Source organism: Pogona vitticeps, chromosome 2 (genome assembly GCF_051106095.1).
Source record: "Pogona vitticeps strain Pit_001003342236 chromosome 2, PviZW2.1, whole genome shotgun sequence".
Lineage (NCBI taxonomy): Eukaryota > Metazoa > Chordata > Lepidosauria > Squamata > Agamidae > Pogona > Pogona vitticeps.
Window position 1 is genome coordinate 58,837,589 of NC_135784.1, and position 13,582 is coordinate 58,851,170.

The 13,582-nt window shown below is 38.5% G+C and overlaps 1 protein-coding gene across 5 annotated transcripts in view; it reads right to left on the bottom strand.

Annotated features, from left to right (window-relative positions):
- SLC6A6 (solute carrier family 6 member 6) overlaps nt 1-13,582 on the bottom strand; it is a 71,016-nt gene that overhangs the window by 20,312 nt on the left and 37,122 nt on the right. For all 5 annotated transcript variants that reach the window (XM_072989510.2, XM_072989508.2, XM_072989506.2 and 2 more), the window contains 5 exons: nt 10,800-10,932; nt 5,888-6,022; nt 4,128-4,231; nt 3,893-4,017; nt 475-587 (listed from right to left, as the gene is read on the bottom strand). In XM_072989510.2, the coding sequence (XP_072845611.1) occupies nt 475-587; nt 3,893-4,017; nt 4,128-4,231; nt 5,888-6,022; nt 10,800-10,932 (610 nt within the window). The remainder of the gene's footprint in view (nt 1-474; nt 588-3,892; nt 4,018-4,127; nt 4,232-5,887; nt 6,023-10,799; nt 10,933-13,582) is intronic.

Genomic DNA, 13,582 nt, shown 5'->3' on the forward strand with positions numbered 1-13,582 from the left:
GCAAGCTTTCAAGTTCCTCAAAACATGCAATCAGGCAAAGATTGTACAAAATGGAGATGTTTTGAAGGTGTTAATGACTAACATCCTAGTAGGTTGGCGTCTCCAAATTCCAAGGGAAGGGAGAAAAAAACTTCACCTTCCAGGTTCTGATTAATCCCTGAAGTCCTTTATGTGTGATGCTGCAGGGAACCAATCTTTGGCCCCTTTTTGTTTATACACCCATTTGTATATAAATTGCCACATATACTATGCCCTTCGTATTAATAAAAGATACTTAAACTGCAGAGCATGTAAAACTCTATGGGTCTCTATAGCAGAGCACAGTGAGCAATGTTCTGCAGTTTTTCCCCTGCTGGAGGGCAATCCTTTTGTGCGGTATTGAAGATATGTTTACCCTGGAGCAGAAATAATTGATTTAAGTACAGGCTTTCATTACACGGTATATGTGTCATGTTCGTGGCTACAGTTACTCACCTGGCTGTCCAGGCCAAGCAACAGAAGCATAATAAAAAAAAGAATAGCCCAAAAAGTTGGGAGCGGCATCATAGACACAGCTTTTGGATAGGCGATAAAGGCTAAGCCTGGACCTAGAGGAATAAAGAAACAGAAAAAGGAAGGGGGCAAAGGGAAAAGATGTAGTAAGTAAGCAGCTCATTCTTGAACACAAGACTCCCTCCTCCCCCTTCTCCTCCCCAGTATGGATGCCTGGTTCCATTCAGATAAAACCAAACCCAACTGAAGATTCCAGAATGGAATTCACTCGGATCCTTTATCTGACAAAGAAGCATGCATGGTTACAACAGAAACTCCAGTAACCAAATCCAAAAGCCATTCATTATCCATTGCAAGCTTTGCTATCTCCATCAAACATACCAAGAAGAGGTCAAACTCTACACGCATATATACCTCATAAAAAAACAGTACAGTGCACTACCAGAGTAAATTACTTATAATTATAGCAGAAGCCGTTCCCGTGATCTTTAAGAACAGGGAGGAAAATGCTACGCATCATCCACAAAATATTTTCTAAGGTTTGGGTTTATGGTCAACATGCCATAAAAGCTTTTGTAATTTTATCAATGCTAACGAAGTAACATTTGCAAACAGTAACAAAGTACTGTAAGTGGCCTAACAGTTTCTGTTGGAAGAATCTAAATAATCAATCCCTGGTAGAGTACTAGCTACATGTTTCTCAGGGTTTACTCCAGTGTTTCTACAATAAATTCATTTGTAGCTATGTAACAAAGTCACTTGGTAACATTCACTTATGATACAAAGCAACAAATACAGAGTTTCCTTTCAATTAAAAAAAAAGCTGACTAAAAACACACCAGTGTCTACCAACTAGGGCTATGAGTAGCAAAATCAATGGTGGAGTCTCCCATATTCCCTGTGAATCAGCCAATAAAAGCCAAAACAAAGCTTATTTCTATGGCAAACAACATGCATACAGTACAAGGAGATAATTCTCATTTTATTCTGGTGCCACTGAATCATTTTACATTGAGCCTGAATAAGAAGCTGAAAGAGGTTCTTATTTTATAAGTATTTTAGTAGTTTTAAACGTAATGGGAAAATGCTGCATAAATACTTTTCATGAAATCTTCTTGTTTAAAGAAACACACTGAAATGTTGGGCTGCTGCATAGAGGATGACACCACTTGGGTTGTGTTCCCCCACCCCTAACCCTGTCCCTTCTAGCTCTTATGAAGTAAAGCAAGAGAGTTCTCTCCGTGGATTAGCACTCTGTCACTCACTACTGATATTTTTTCCTTTTCAGTAAAATAACACCAAAACTGTTGAGGATAATCTAATATCTCAGTCCTGATTTGCCCCCCCTCCCAAATATTACCTATGCACTTCCCAAAGAAATTCATGGGATTTAACATTAGTCATGACCTTCCTGCTCCACTGAGCCCAGGGAAAATTCAGTGCAAATACCTTTACTAGGGAACAAACGATGTGTCTAAGGCACATCATTCCCTTATCTGATCTAATAGACAGGGCTGCATGCACAGATTACTTTTTTAAAAAGCAAAAATCCCACTAACCAGTTTTTAAGGGCAGGGGGAGAAATAAATCTAGGATTTTAAAAAAAGCCCTGCTGCTTTAGGCATATAGTGTTTCATCAGAGGCAATTGTTGTGTTATATGTGGAATCCAATATTGGATACCAAAAAAAATATTGGTATCTCAAGTGACTTGAGCACTCTCAAAAGGCCTTCAGAACTATTTCATTATTTTATTTCTTTCGTCCATTCATAAATAAAATTACTTTAGCTAAAATTCTGTCCACATATGCTAAGAAGGAAGACCCACTGAACTCGCTTGGGGCTAACCTCTGAGATACAATCAGGCTTCACCATCTTTTCATAAACATTGCCCTTAATGGGTTGGATGAATACGGCATGCAAAATATAGATCCAATAGCTACAATACTGCACCAGGCTCACAGCGCATATTTATTCAAAGCAAGTCCTATTACATTCAGCATTGCTCACTCCCAGGTAAGGAAGTATACAACTGTAGCCTTGAATAAGCTTGAATTAACCAAAGACAACAGAATTAAGTGAGCCTAACTCTTTGCTAGAGCTATGCCAAAACAATTTCAGGTTTCAAATATGCAGAATTATGTATGTGGTGGAAGATTAAGGTGTGTTAAGAGCCATTCCAAGCTCCCTGACTATTTTCGTTCTGCCTCAAAAAGCAGTGCTGGATTTAAAAAGTGGGAGCCAAGATGAAAACTGGGATAAAACATGAATTTTCACTGTATTTCCTCAACAGCATTTAAATGGTACCACAATTATTATTATTATTTTTAATGTTTACAGTATCATAAACATGCTAGTTGGGGGACTGCAGATGTTGGAGCCTAAAAGGCAATTTTCCCAAGCTGTGTTTGAAACCACAGAATACCTCACTTAGCAGCCTTTCTCTGCCGTTTAGGTGTGGGTGTGTTACCATTAGGGTAACTACAGCATTTGAATAGCTGCACATGCAGCGTTCTCATTCCCATGTTCAGCTGACTGAAAATTTGCACACTTTGTTCAAAAATAATAAGAGCTATAAATATATATTTTTTCTTTCCAAATGAAGCTCAGCTTGTTCACATATTTTTCAAGCACAATTTTAAAAAGCACTTTCTTTTATGTAGGGTGCAATCTACCTTGTTTCCTAAGCATGGGGCACATCTCTCTGCACAGATGCATAGATTTCTGCAAATGACAGGTGATTTGAAGAATTCTTCACATAGTGAGAGGCTTTTAAGGGTTGTGACAAGGAAACAGATTTTCTTACAGGCTTGTGCATTAGTTCCATCAAAGCTCTATACCAGTGGTTCCCAACCTTGGGTCCCCAGATGTTCTTCGACTGAAACTCCCAGAGGCCTCCACCACCATTTGTGCTGGTTTAGGATTTCTGGGAGTTGCAGTCCAAGATCTGGGGATCCAAGGTTGGGAAGCAGCTCTCTATACCGAAAGGTACATCACACTGCAATAAAACACAGGCATTTTCTAGTAATAGCTATCATTTCATTAGGTGGGTCCACGGAGATTCCAGAATCTCCTATATTTATTAGGATTTTGACTAAAGCAAGGGAGAGAAGGTGTATGTTCTGACATATTTCACATATTTTTGATTCGCTTCCGAACAGTTGGCTTTAAACTAAAGTCCACTTTTTGCTTCAGCACATTTTGAACATATGTATTTCAAAACGTCATGCCTGGTGACAGAAATTAGATTGACTTCCTGATTTTTATTCTCATTTTTTTAAAATTTTCAAAACCTCATTCCTCTTTTTGTTTGTTTGTTTGTTGTTGTCGATTTAGTCTGTAGTACTTTGCTCACACACTGGGTGGCAGTGCCCACCATCACTGCCACCAACACCATCGTACCTGACTCTGCCACATCAGCAATGTCCACCCCTTGCTCTTGTGCCATGAAGCCCAGGACGGAAAAAATTGCGAAGCCAGACACAAAACTGGTACCACTGTTCAGGCATCCCAGCAGCATACAGTCCCTAAGTCACACATATGTCATGGAGGAAGTTAATTAAAGAAAAAAATCGAACCCATGGTTCCCTACACATCAATTAGCTAACACACTAAACCCCTTTGGTAGGAAACTTGCCTATAGCAGTTGTATTTGTATTTATTGTAGCTCCCCAAGGATGTCATGGCACCTAGACAGATTGCATAGGAAAAGAAGATTTGTGTCCCAGCATCTATCCAGACCTAAAGTGGAAAAAAACGAAAGAAGGCACCATTAGGATATGGCATCTTTCACCATCTCTGGATAAATCCAGAGTATCCTACCCACAAGCATTTCCCATCCTATCCCCAGTATAACAGCAACAACACAACTCTTCAAGGTGTAACATTATTACGAGCACTAGTAGATCCCAATGACATCACCTTGCTACACTGAACATTGCCCTTCAGTATCGTTTCAGCACAAAATTGAATAAAACCAGTCAAATAAAACTATTTCATGAATATCCAGTTTTATGCATCACCAGTCTGTAGACAACCATATCTACTGTAGACAACATACTAACATATGTGCACCATACAGATTCGGTTAGCATTGTAAGAACTCCAGTCTTTTTTTTTTTTTGGGGTGGGGGGGAGGGATTTAAACGGCAGGAAACACTTAAGCCAGTTCCACCCTTCATATACCTCTTATATCACTCTTATCTACTTAAAACCAATGGTAAGCCTCCTCTAGAAGCTGTTGGACTACAACTTTCATGATCATAACCACTGAGTACACTGGCAGGAGATGCAGTGAAACTACATTTGGAGGGCCACGGTGGCCCCTCCTTGTCTTTGACATTCCCTTCTCTCTGCTTTTCAGGTCCTGAGGCTCCCCAGGGTTCCCGGGGAGCCTCAGGAAGCCTCCGGAAGCATTGAAATGGAGCAGGATCTCTGGTAACAGGTCCAATCTGTCAGCAGGGCTCCTGGTGGAGATTTTCCAATTTAAAGGCTCCCCCACCCCCCATCTTGAGGCTCCCAAAGGCTTCTCCAGAGCAAAAGGGTTTCCCAAGGAGCACTGGAAACTGAGGAGGGAGAAAGGAGTGTTTAAATTTAATGAAAATAAAAATTAAAGGTATCTGGTGATGCCACTGATCATGGCACAGCAGAGCAAAATAGATTTCAGCCATCCCCTCTCCTTTACTCCTCACATCACAATCATTTTGTGCTTCTATCACACAGCATTTCTACCCCATTCACGATATTGACATGTTTTCGCTTCTGAATGAACAGTTTTGTATTTCCCCAACATATAAGGTGTTTAAAATGGTATTACTGATGTACCCTTTACCACAGAAGGGGGGAAAAACAGACCCCTGCACCTTAACTGAGGTTGCTGTCTTCAAAGCATCTCTCTGAAAAGACCTTTCTACAAAGAGTGTGAACCTTTGGCACAGCTTTGCTGCCCCCCCCCCACCCCAAGGATGTCCATAAACATGGACAATTGCAAATACTCACAGGTGCTTCTTACCATTCTGTTTGCTGCTCCGTAACTTTGTTGCCTTTAAGAACTAAAGTCTGAAGCAAAAATTATCTCCCTTACCTTGTCCACAGCCTAATATCAACAAAAAAAAGCTGAGATGCTACATTTGGACAGAGTCTACAAGCCTCAGAATCCTTCTGATACAAAAAGATATACACATACGGAAAATGCATTAACACAGTAACAACAACCTTTTCGACAGGATATAGTGGGGGAAAAAGGGGAATAGAATCACGGAATAACTTTTGAGTTAGGTTTTGATTGCTTAAGGGTATGAAAATATCATCTGTGTGATCCTCCCATGGCCCTAGCAACATTTTGCTCTACAATTAAATAAGAAAAGCACAAACACTTCCAAGTTCCTAGTAACCTACCTGTGGATCTGCTAGACGATTGATGTCAGGGTAAAGATAGAATTTGATGCCCTGTGCAGCTCCAGGTAAAGTGACACCACGGATTAACAGTACAAGAAGCATGAGGAATGGGAATGTTGCTGTTACGTACACAACCTGTTAATAAAAAAGCAAAAATGGTAAGCCATTCCTTTTGTTAATCAAAAGACAAAACTCAAGTTCCCATATACCCGAAATTAAACACACAGTGCTATTTACCCCTACATATTTCTCTGATTTGCTATTTGATCTTGGCTTTCGCTATTCAAGAGATCAGCAACTCCCCAAAACTGCAGCAATATTTGCCCTCAATACTAGAGGTAATGGATGGTCTTTAGTTAAGGATAAAAGGAAAAATTATTTTTTGACTTCAGTTCTGGGTACTTAGCTCCAGCTCCTTTTAATTTTTCCAAACCACTAAGTTTTCTTCTCTAATTTTTTTGTGTTAATATATATATCATTTGCTAATGTATTTGCTAATGTAAATGGCCAGTCTTCCTTGCATACTTTCTCAACGAAATCATCTGGGATGGCTGCAAACTAGTACAAGGAAGATGATGAGGTACAGGACATGCTGAAACATTCTGTCAGATCCTATTAAAATTAAACCTTTTTCACAGCAACTCGCTGCACTGTTAAGTTGAGCTGACAAGCCAAGACACTCCATCCTCATTATATAGACATCTGCAGATGGCATCTGTCAAATGACTAAAGGCTGCAGCATCAATATATACATACATCACATAATTGCTGTTTTTTTTTAAAATTACATTTGAGAACTAAAGACATATCCTGGTCACTTTTCCTTCTGATATGTCTGATACCCTCTAAGAACTGTTTCCCAGGTAAACTGTGGCATCAGTCACGGGGACTTTGAAAGGTCTGTTTACATTTCCCTCCTGTTTCCCGCCACCTGTTCCATTGCTCCCATTTGCACCAAAGCTCACAGTGCTAGACCGTTCCAAACTACTCCAGTTCAATATGGATCTCATGGAAGTGGTGAGTTTGTGCCTAGAGGCAAACTGGGAATGAATTTCTGAAATTGTCTATAAGTGACAATATTTTCAGCAAATATGCTACATGAAGGTGGCATTGAAATGTATTATACTCAGGGGTCCCTATAGATAAAGGAAATGTCACACGGACCCCAAGAATAACTGAGAAAAACTTGGTCATCCAGATAAGACTTCAGAGATGCCATAAGCGGAGTACATAGGAAGAGAGTAAAGTGTGGTGTACAAGAAGAGCGACAACAGAAGGAAACAGTCTGCTCAACTACATTTGAAGTAAATATTTTGCTGCATGGAGGGACAGACAGAAAATGCCTGCAAGAGATAAGGACAGATAGAAAAGAGACAAACATATGAACCATAGATAGAAAGAGCTTGAGTAATGGAGGTGGCAAATAAGCAAGAAAACAGGCCATGGTGTGTGTGTGTCAAAACTGTTGAAGAAATAAGAGTGTCAAAGACCTGGTGGTGCCCTGCTTGTATAATTCCCAGTGACCTCTCAAGGTGAGCGAAACTAATTGACTGAATTCTGCTAATATTCAGCCTGGCTTTTTTTTTCCTGTCCCCTGCTCTTAGCCAAATAATTCTTTTGCCAAGACACTGTTTGCTGTCACTTGCTTTTATGGAAGCTATCATTAGACTACCTGCCCTTCGCTTCAGCATCAAAAGGCAGAAAGAGAGAGGCTTACATCAGATGCCAGTTTATCGCAATAGCTGTTTGCTTTCTCATACTCTTTAAGTTCAACACACTGAACGAGTACAAATGACTTCCACAGATTTGCTTTGTGGGAGCTCTGTTCAGGCATGTGTGTTGATTTTGATATGAAAATGTATTAAATATTAATGTTGCATAGTTAAATGTAAAATGGCTGAGTCATTGTACTGATTGTATCCAGGTGTGGGTGTCAAGGATTAAGACTTAATGTTGTACAGCTGTGTACATGATGAAACTTTGTGTAACAGCATGTAACAGAAAATGAAGTAATGTATTTTCTGATTGGTCACAGAACTGTACGTAAGTCATGTGTAAAATGAATGTCTTTATCTGCTGTAAGTCAGATCACTTTTTCCTTTGCTGTGTGTTGCTTCATCTCATGTTACGCTGCCAGAGGAATGTCTATTCTCTATGTATATATGTAAATAAACTAAGTTGTTGGTTTTACTCTCTCAGTGTCATAAGTATCTCTGCTAACCAATATATCCTTACTCTGCTGATGTTATGAGAATACACATTATAATCAAAATTCTCAACTATGGGGACCTCATTCTCCACCATCTCTGCATGAGTCAGCTGTGCTTTTTCAGTTCATAATCTTGTGTTGGGTGAGAAATGTCAAAAGGGATTAATCTAAGTGTATTCACCCAAAAGCAAGAAGCAGCCTCTGAGTGTCCAAAATCTCTAATAAAGCAAGGTCCCTGATGGTGCAAAGGCTTCTACTACCATGAAACAGCACCTGCTGCACCTCCCATGCAAAGTGAGAAGATTGTGAATAAACAGGTGGAAATGAAGATGCTCGACAAAGAGCTTACAATCCCTCGTTCCTAAGAAGTGTGGTGTTTTTCTGTTAAGGCAAAACATCTAAATGGCCAGAATGGAACAGAAAAAGATTCACTGCAGACTAGAACGGATATGTGGCATTCAACTCCACGTCAACCGCAGCCACCAGCCCAGTGAGCAGCTCTCTTCCTTCTAATGGTATAACATTAACTCTAGTTCTGAAATAGGAAGAAACTCGCATAGTCAACTGAGAATGCCTTGAAATAAATATGGAAGACAGGCAAAATCAAATACATTTTTAATTATCTAAGCAGAATTATGCCCCTTGTCTTTTTGTGGATGGATATCCTAAACAGATGGTCATATATGTGACTTCTGGGAATCCACATTAGGCATACACAACTAGCCAATTTGTGACTATCTGTTATTTCCACCCCACCCCACCTTCTCTCTCTCTCTCTCTCTCTCTCTCAATCTTAATAGAGATCAGATGATGCCACCTAGCAATTATGCCTCAGCTACTTTGTTTAATATACTCTTGTTTTCATGAAATTGGTTTATCCAGATAAAAGCTCCTGAGATACATCTTCTTGCCTTTTAAATGAACCTCAGGAGATTAAGAGGCAGATATCAAAGCCTGCAGCACCATAGCAACTCCTGCATCCAGTTAGATCCTTGAATACAACATATGCAACTGCACCAATCTTTTCAACTTCTTTTGGAAAACTACGTGGGACAGTCACTTTTAAAATGTTACACGATCATCTAGAAACCTATCCTTTTAATTCTATCCTGGCATTTAAAAATATAGTCTCTGTCTTAATTGTTTTTCCTCTACATAAATGTATTTATTTATTTATTAGATTTTTTTACCCCGCCCCTCTAGACAATGTCTACTCGCATTGTAAGTATAATGTACAGTACAAGATGTTTCAATGTGGCTAGTAAATTGAAATTGCTACAATTATTTTCCTTCTTGCCCTTTGAAGAGCCCTGAATAATCCGAGTATGACTCAGGGACATCTTCATAGTACAATACATGTCTCTTCCTAAGTAATTCCTGCAGTATAAGTACAGCCCTAGTACTTTTCACTGTACATTTCTAAAACGTCTCTTTTTGTTGTTGTTTTCACTGAGAGGGTATTCTAAACTAGGAAATTATGCCAGTGGAATTATGAGTAAGAAATATGCTCATCAACCATCACCATTCTTCTTATGGGGCTTTTGGATCTTTTTTTTAAACTTGTTTTAACTGATGTAAGCCGCCCCGAGTAGACGTTGTCTAGAGGGGCGGGGTAAAAATCGAATAAATAAAAAATAAATAAATGATGAAAGATAGAAGAATAAGTACCAAAGCATTATTGTGCACCTACAATGGCCATGATTATTGCATACCCTATTCTGGACCAATAAGTTTTGAATTATTGTACTCCATTCATCTGCATATCTTTAAAATAAAAGGTCATTAATAATACATAATTGTTACCACTAGGTAAGGGTTGATCTTGCAGAAGTACATTTGTCCAGTTGACACATGTGGACAATCAAAAGGGACTGTTCAGTAATAAATATAAAAGGGGAGAACATGCCATAGAATCCATGAATATTACACATCTGTACTCTTGGAAAAGTAAATAAAACACAGAAACCAAATTTTACAGAGTTCTTGAACTCTAAGGTCTTCCTCCCCAAGTGTTCAGTGAGTTGAGTTGAGTAATTGACAGAAATGTATTCCCAATTCTTAGATAAACAATGTATGACTCAAAAGTTTTAGAAGGAACAATGGTTGATGTATCCCTTGATAAAAAGATAATTCCATAAATTTAGGCTTGAGATTTGACACATAAGCTACTTAAAATTGATTTCTGGACTTAAAATTGATTTCATTAGACAGCTAATTAAGTTAACTCAACAGCCCTTTTGACACAATAGTACAACTCTGTCTCCAGTTGATAAATCCCACCAAGGTATAAGATGAATGTTGTTTTTATTTTAAACAGTTCTGGGTTTTTTTTTAGAATTTGTTTGCTTTTTTATTTATTAAAAATAAATAACTTGGCTTTTAATTTGAATGCAAAAATGCAAAAACTTACCCTGTTTCCCTGAAAATAACGTGAAAATAAGCCCTAGTATGATTTTTCAGGATGCTTGTAATATAAGCCCTACTCCAAAAATAAGACGTAGTTAAGTGAAACCCAGCCCTCCACCATTGTGCAGGATTTTGCAGCAACCAGAAGATGACATGACCATAAAATAAAACATCCCTTGAAAATAAGTCCTAATGAGTTTTTTGGATCAAAAAAATTGATATAAGACCCTCTCTTATTTTCGGAGAAACACGGTAGGACACGCATAAATCATAAAAAGAGAGGTACAGAACACTTACTTTCCCAGTGGACTTTACACCTTTCCAAATGCAAAAGAAGCATATCACCCACATAAGGAGGAGACAAAGAGCTAGATCCCATTTGACAACACCAGGCTCATCAATTCCTGAAGACAAGCTCAATACATTGCGTCTTTAAAGAGATAAAAAGAAGCACAACAGACAAAAGATTTAGCAAAACTGTTTCATCCCTTTTCTTTTTAGAACCAGTCCTTGAAAACAGAATGATGGCATGTGTGTGATGTGCCAACAAATTTATACTTATGGTGACCCTAGACCAGTTTCTGAGGTATGTAAGGTATTTAAAAGGAGACTTTACTACTGCGACCCTACTGGTGAGTTTCCATGGCTGAGCACAGATTCTCTTTATGACTTTATCTGTGGGGATTAACTTGTTCAGTTTTTGCTGAAGTTTACATTTTCATATCCAACTCAGCAAACCAGATGTATGGCACTGACTTGATTTGTTCCATATTTTTTAATATTTATAAGCAGAAATCTCTACTTACATTTCTACTGTACTATATTTAAAATGCTTTAAAAGAAAGAAATATGGGAATAAACCATTTAATATTATGATCTTAGTGTTCCAAGAAGCTGAGAATGATTCTCAAGCTGCATCACACTCTTCTCTTCACTGCAGAATTGAACTCATTCAGTTGAAATAGTCTCAATTCTCTTTCCTTTTTCTCCTCCCCTCTTTCTTTGCATGTTGCCTAGGTCTAGTTCTTAGTGCAATTCAGCAATTTTTTTCTGATGCTATTGTTCCTACTAATGTAAAACAACCATAATGAGGCTGAAACCAGCACAGTGGCTGTTGTGAGTGCAACAACGATGGCATAATCATAATCATCATCATCATCATCATCACTAGCAGAAGCAGCAGCAAATCACTGCTGATTAAAGGCTTCCTTTGGTGACTTCAGGGTGCACACAACTTTGTCACACTGATTTGTATGAGTTGTGTACACCAGAAACTGCCTTTAATCAGCAGCGATTTGGTGATTAACAAAATCAAAATTTCAGCCACTGTAGTAAAATGACAAATCACATTAAATACTTTTGTTAACTTAATACAGGTCCCAAGTGACTTCATTGTAAACATACCAAAACTGGTGTGCAATGACCTTCTCTCTTATAACTGATGTCTGCCTATTTACTATAAATTAAAATATGGCACAGAGACCATATCAAAACTGTCTTAAAGAGGATATAAAATTTGCTTGCATTTTACAGCAAAATATATTACACACTATAACTGTGAGATATTTACGAGAGTCTCAGTAAAAGGAGAGTCTCACTAAATAGCCCCAAGACTATTTCAGAGTACGTGGCTGGATGCTGCAGTTAAAGTTTTATTATAATGCCCAAAATCCTACAGTCAATTTATTCTTGCAGAAGGATAATTATATACATTTTGGCAGCAAACTGCTGCTCAGTAAACCAAGTATTGGTTCATTTCTTGGTCACACACCTAATTTCATCATCAGTACACATCCAGAAATATAACCAGCACCTTGTTAATGAGTGGCAAGGGGCAACCAAGGGTTCTGCAGTTTCCCTCGTATGATGTGCCATCAAGTTGGAACCAACTCACTGTGATCCTAATAAGGCTTTCAAGATGAATGACATACTCATGGAATAGTTTTTATCAGTTCCACATGCACACCCCAATGGGTTTCCATGGTCAAGTGGGAATTTGAACTAGATCTTTGAGTTCTAATCTATCCCTCTGTCTACTGCATTTTACACCACACTGCAATTTCCCTTACACAGGCATAAATCACAACAGGATTCTGACCAGTTAATAAAAATAAATAAATCTGTTGGTATTTTACCATTAATTCTAAATTCATGTAAATCACCTGTGCTTCAGCAACATGACAGTGCAGTGTTTAGCTTTACTGAATAAGCAAAATGCAGATTGACAGGAGTCGTGCAATTTCTGAAGGAAGCCCACTTCAACTAAAAGGAGGGGCTGTTTGAACTAGCACGAATGATACCGGTTTTGTCTCAGGATCTCATTCAAGACAAAGGGAAAGAGTAAAGTCATCTTGCTAAATTTACAGCGGCCTTCAAGGGCACAGGAGTCTAAAGTGGATATTGTTTAGGGTTATTCATTTTTTCCTTAGATTTATATGTCTACATGTGACAAACTTCCCCTGGATTTTCCGTAAATCAGGTCTGCTGACTCCTAAGCACTTACAAGCTTTTGGTGGGTGGCAGAGAACAATCAAAGCTCTTGTTTACTAGTAATTGTCCTCTGCTTCTTAACCTTACTTCTCAGTATTATGACTACAGTCCTATACTGGGGAGAAGAGGGGACCTTCATGGCTAAGAAACAGAACCAAGCATGTGATGTAATCCCAAGAGCTAAGTCTCTGGAAATAAGGCAATATATTTTTATCCCTTGTGACTGCTATTCAAACAAGTATGAGATTTACACAGGCCATTAACTCAAATAAGCTATAATGACAGCCTCTGATGTATAATCAGTACCATTGCTAAGAAATAGGTTGTCACCACGTTTGAGTGTTTCAATAAAACCAGCCTTGCCTGAAATGCATATCCTTCAACAGGCACTACTGACAAGGCTGAATAGATATATCCCATGTAGATTTCAATACTCAAGACACAACAATGAAAATACTGTTTTGCTCATAAAATATTTGTTTTCCGAACACACAAAGTTGTGACATAACACATTACAAAGAGATTCACATATTTGCAATGCAACATGTGTCATTCCATACAAGCTGAATGAGTTACGTAATTTACCAGTG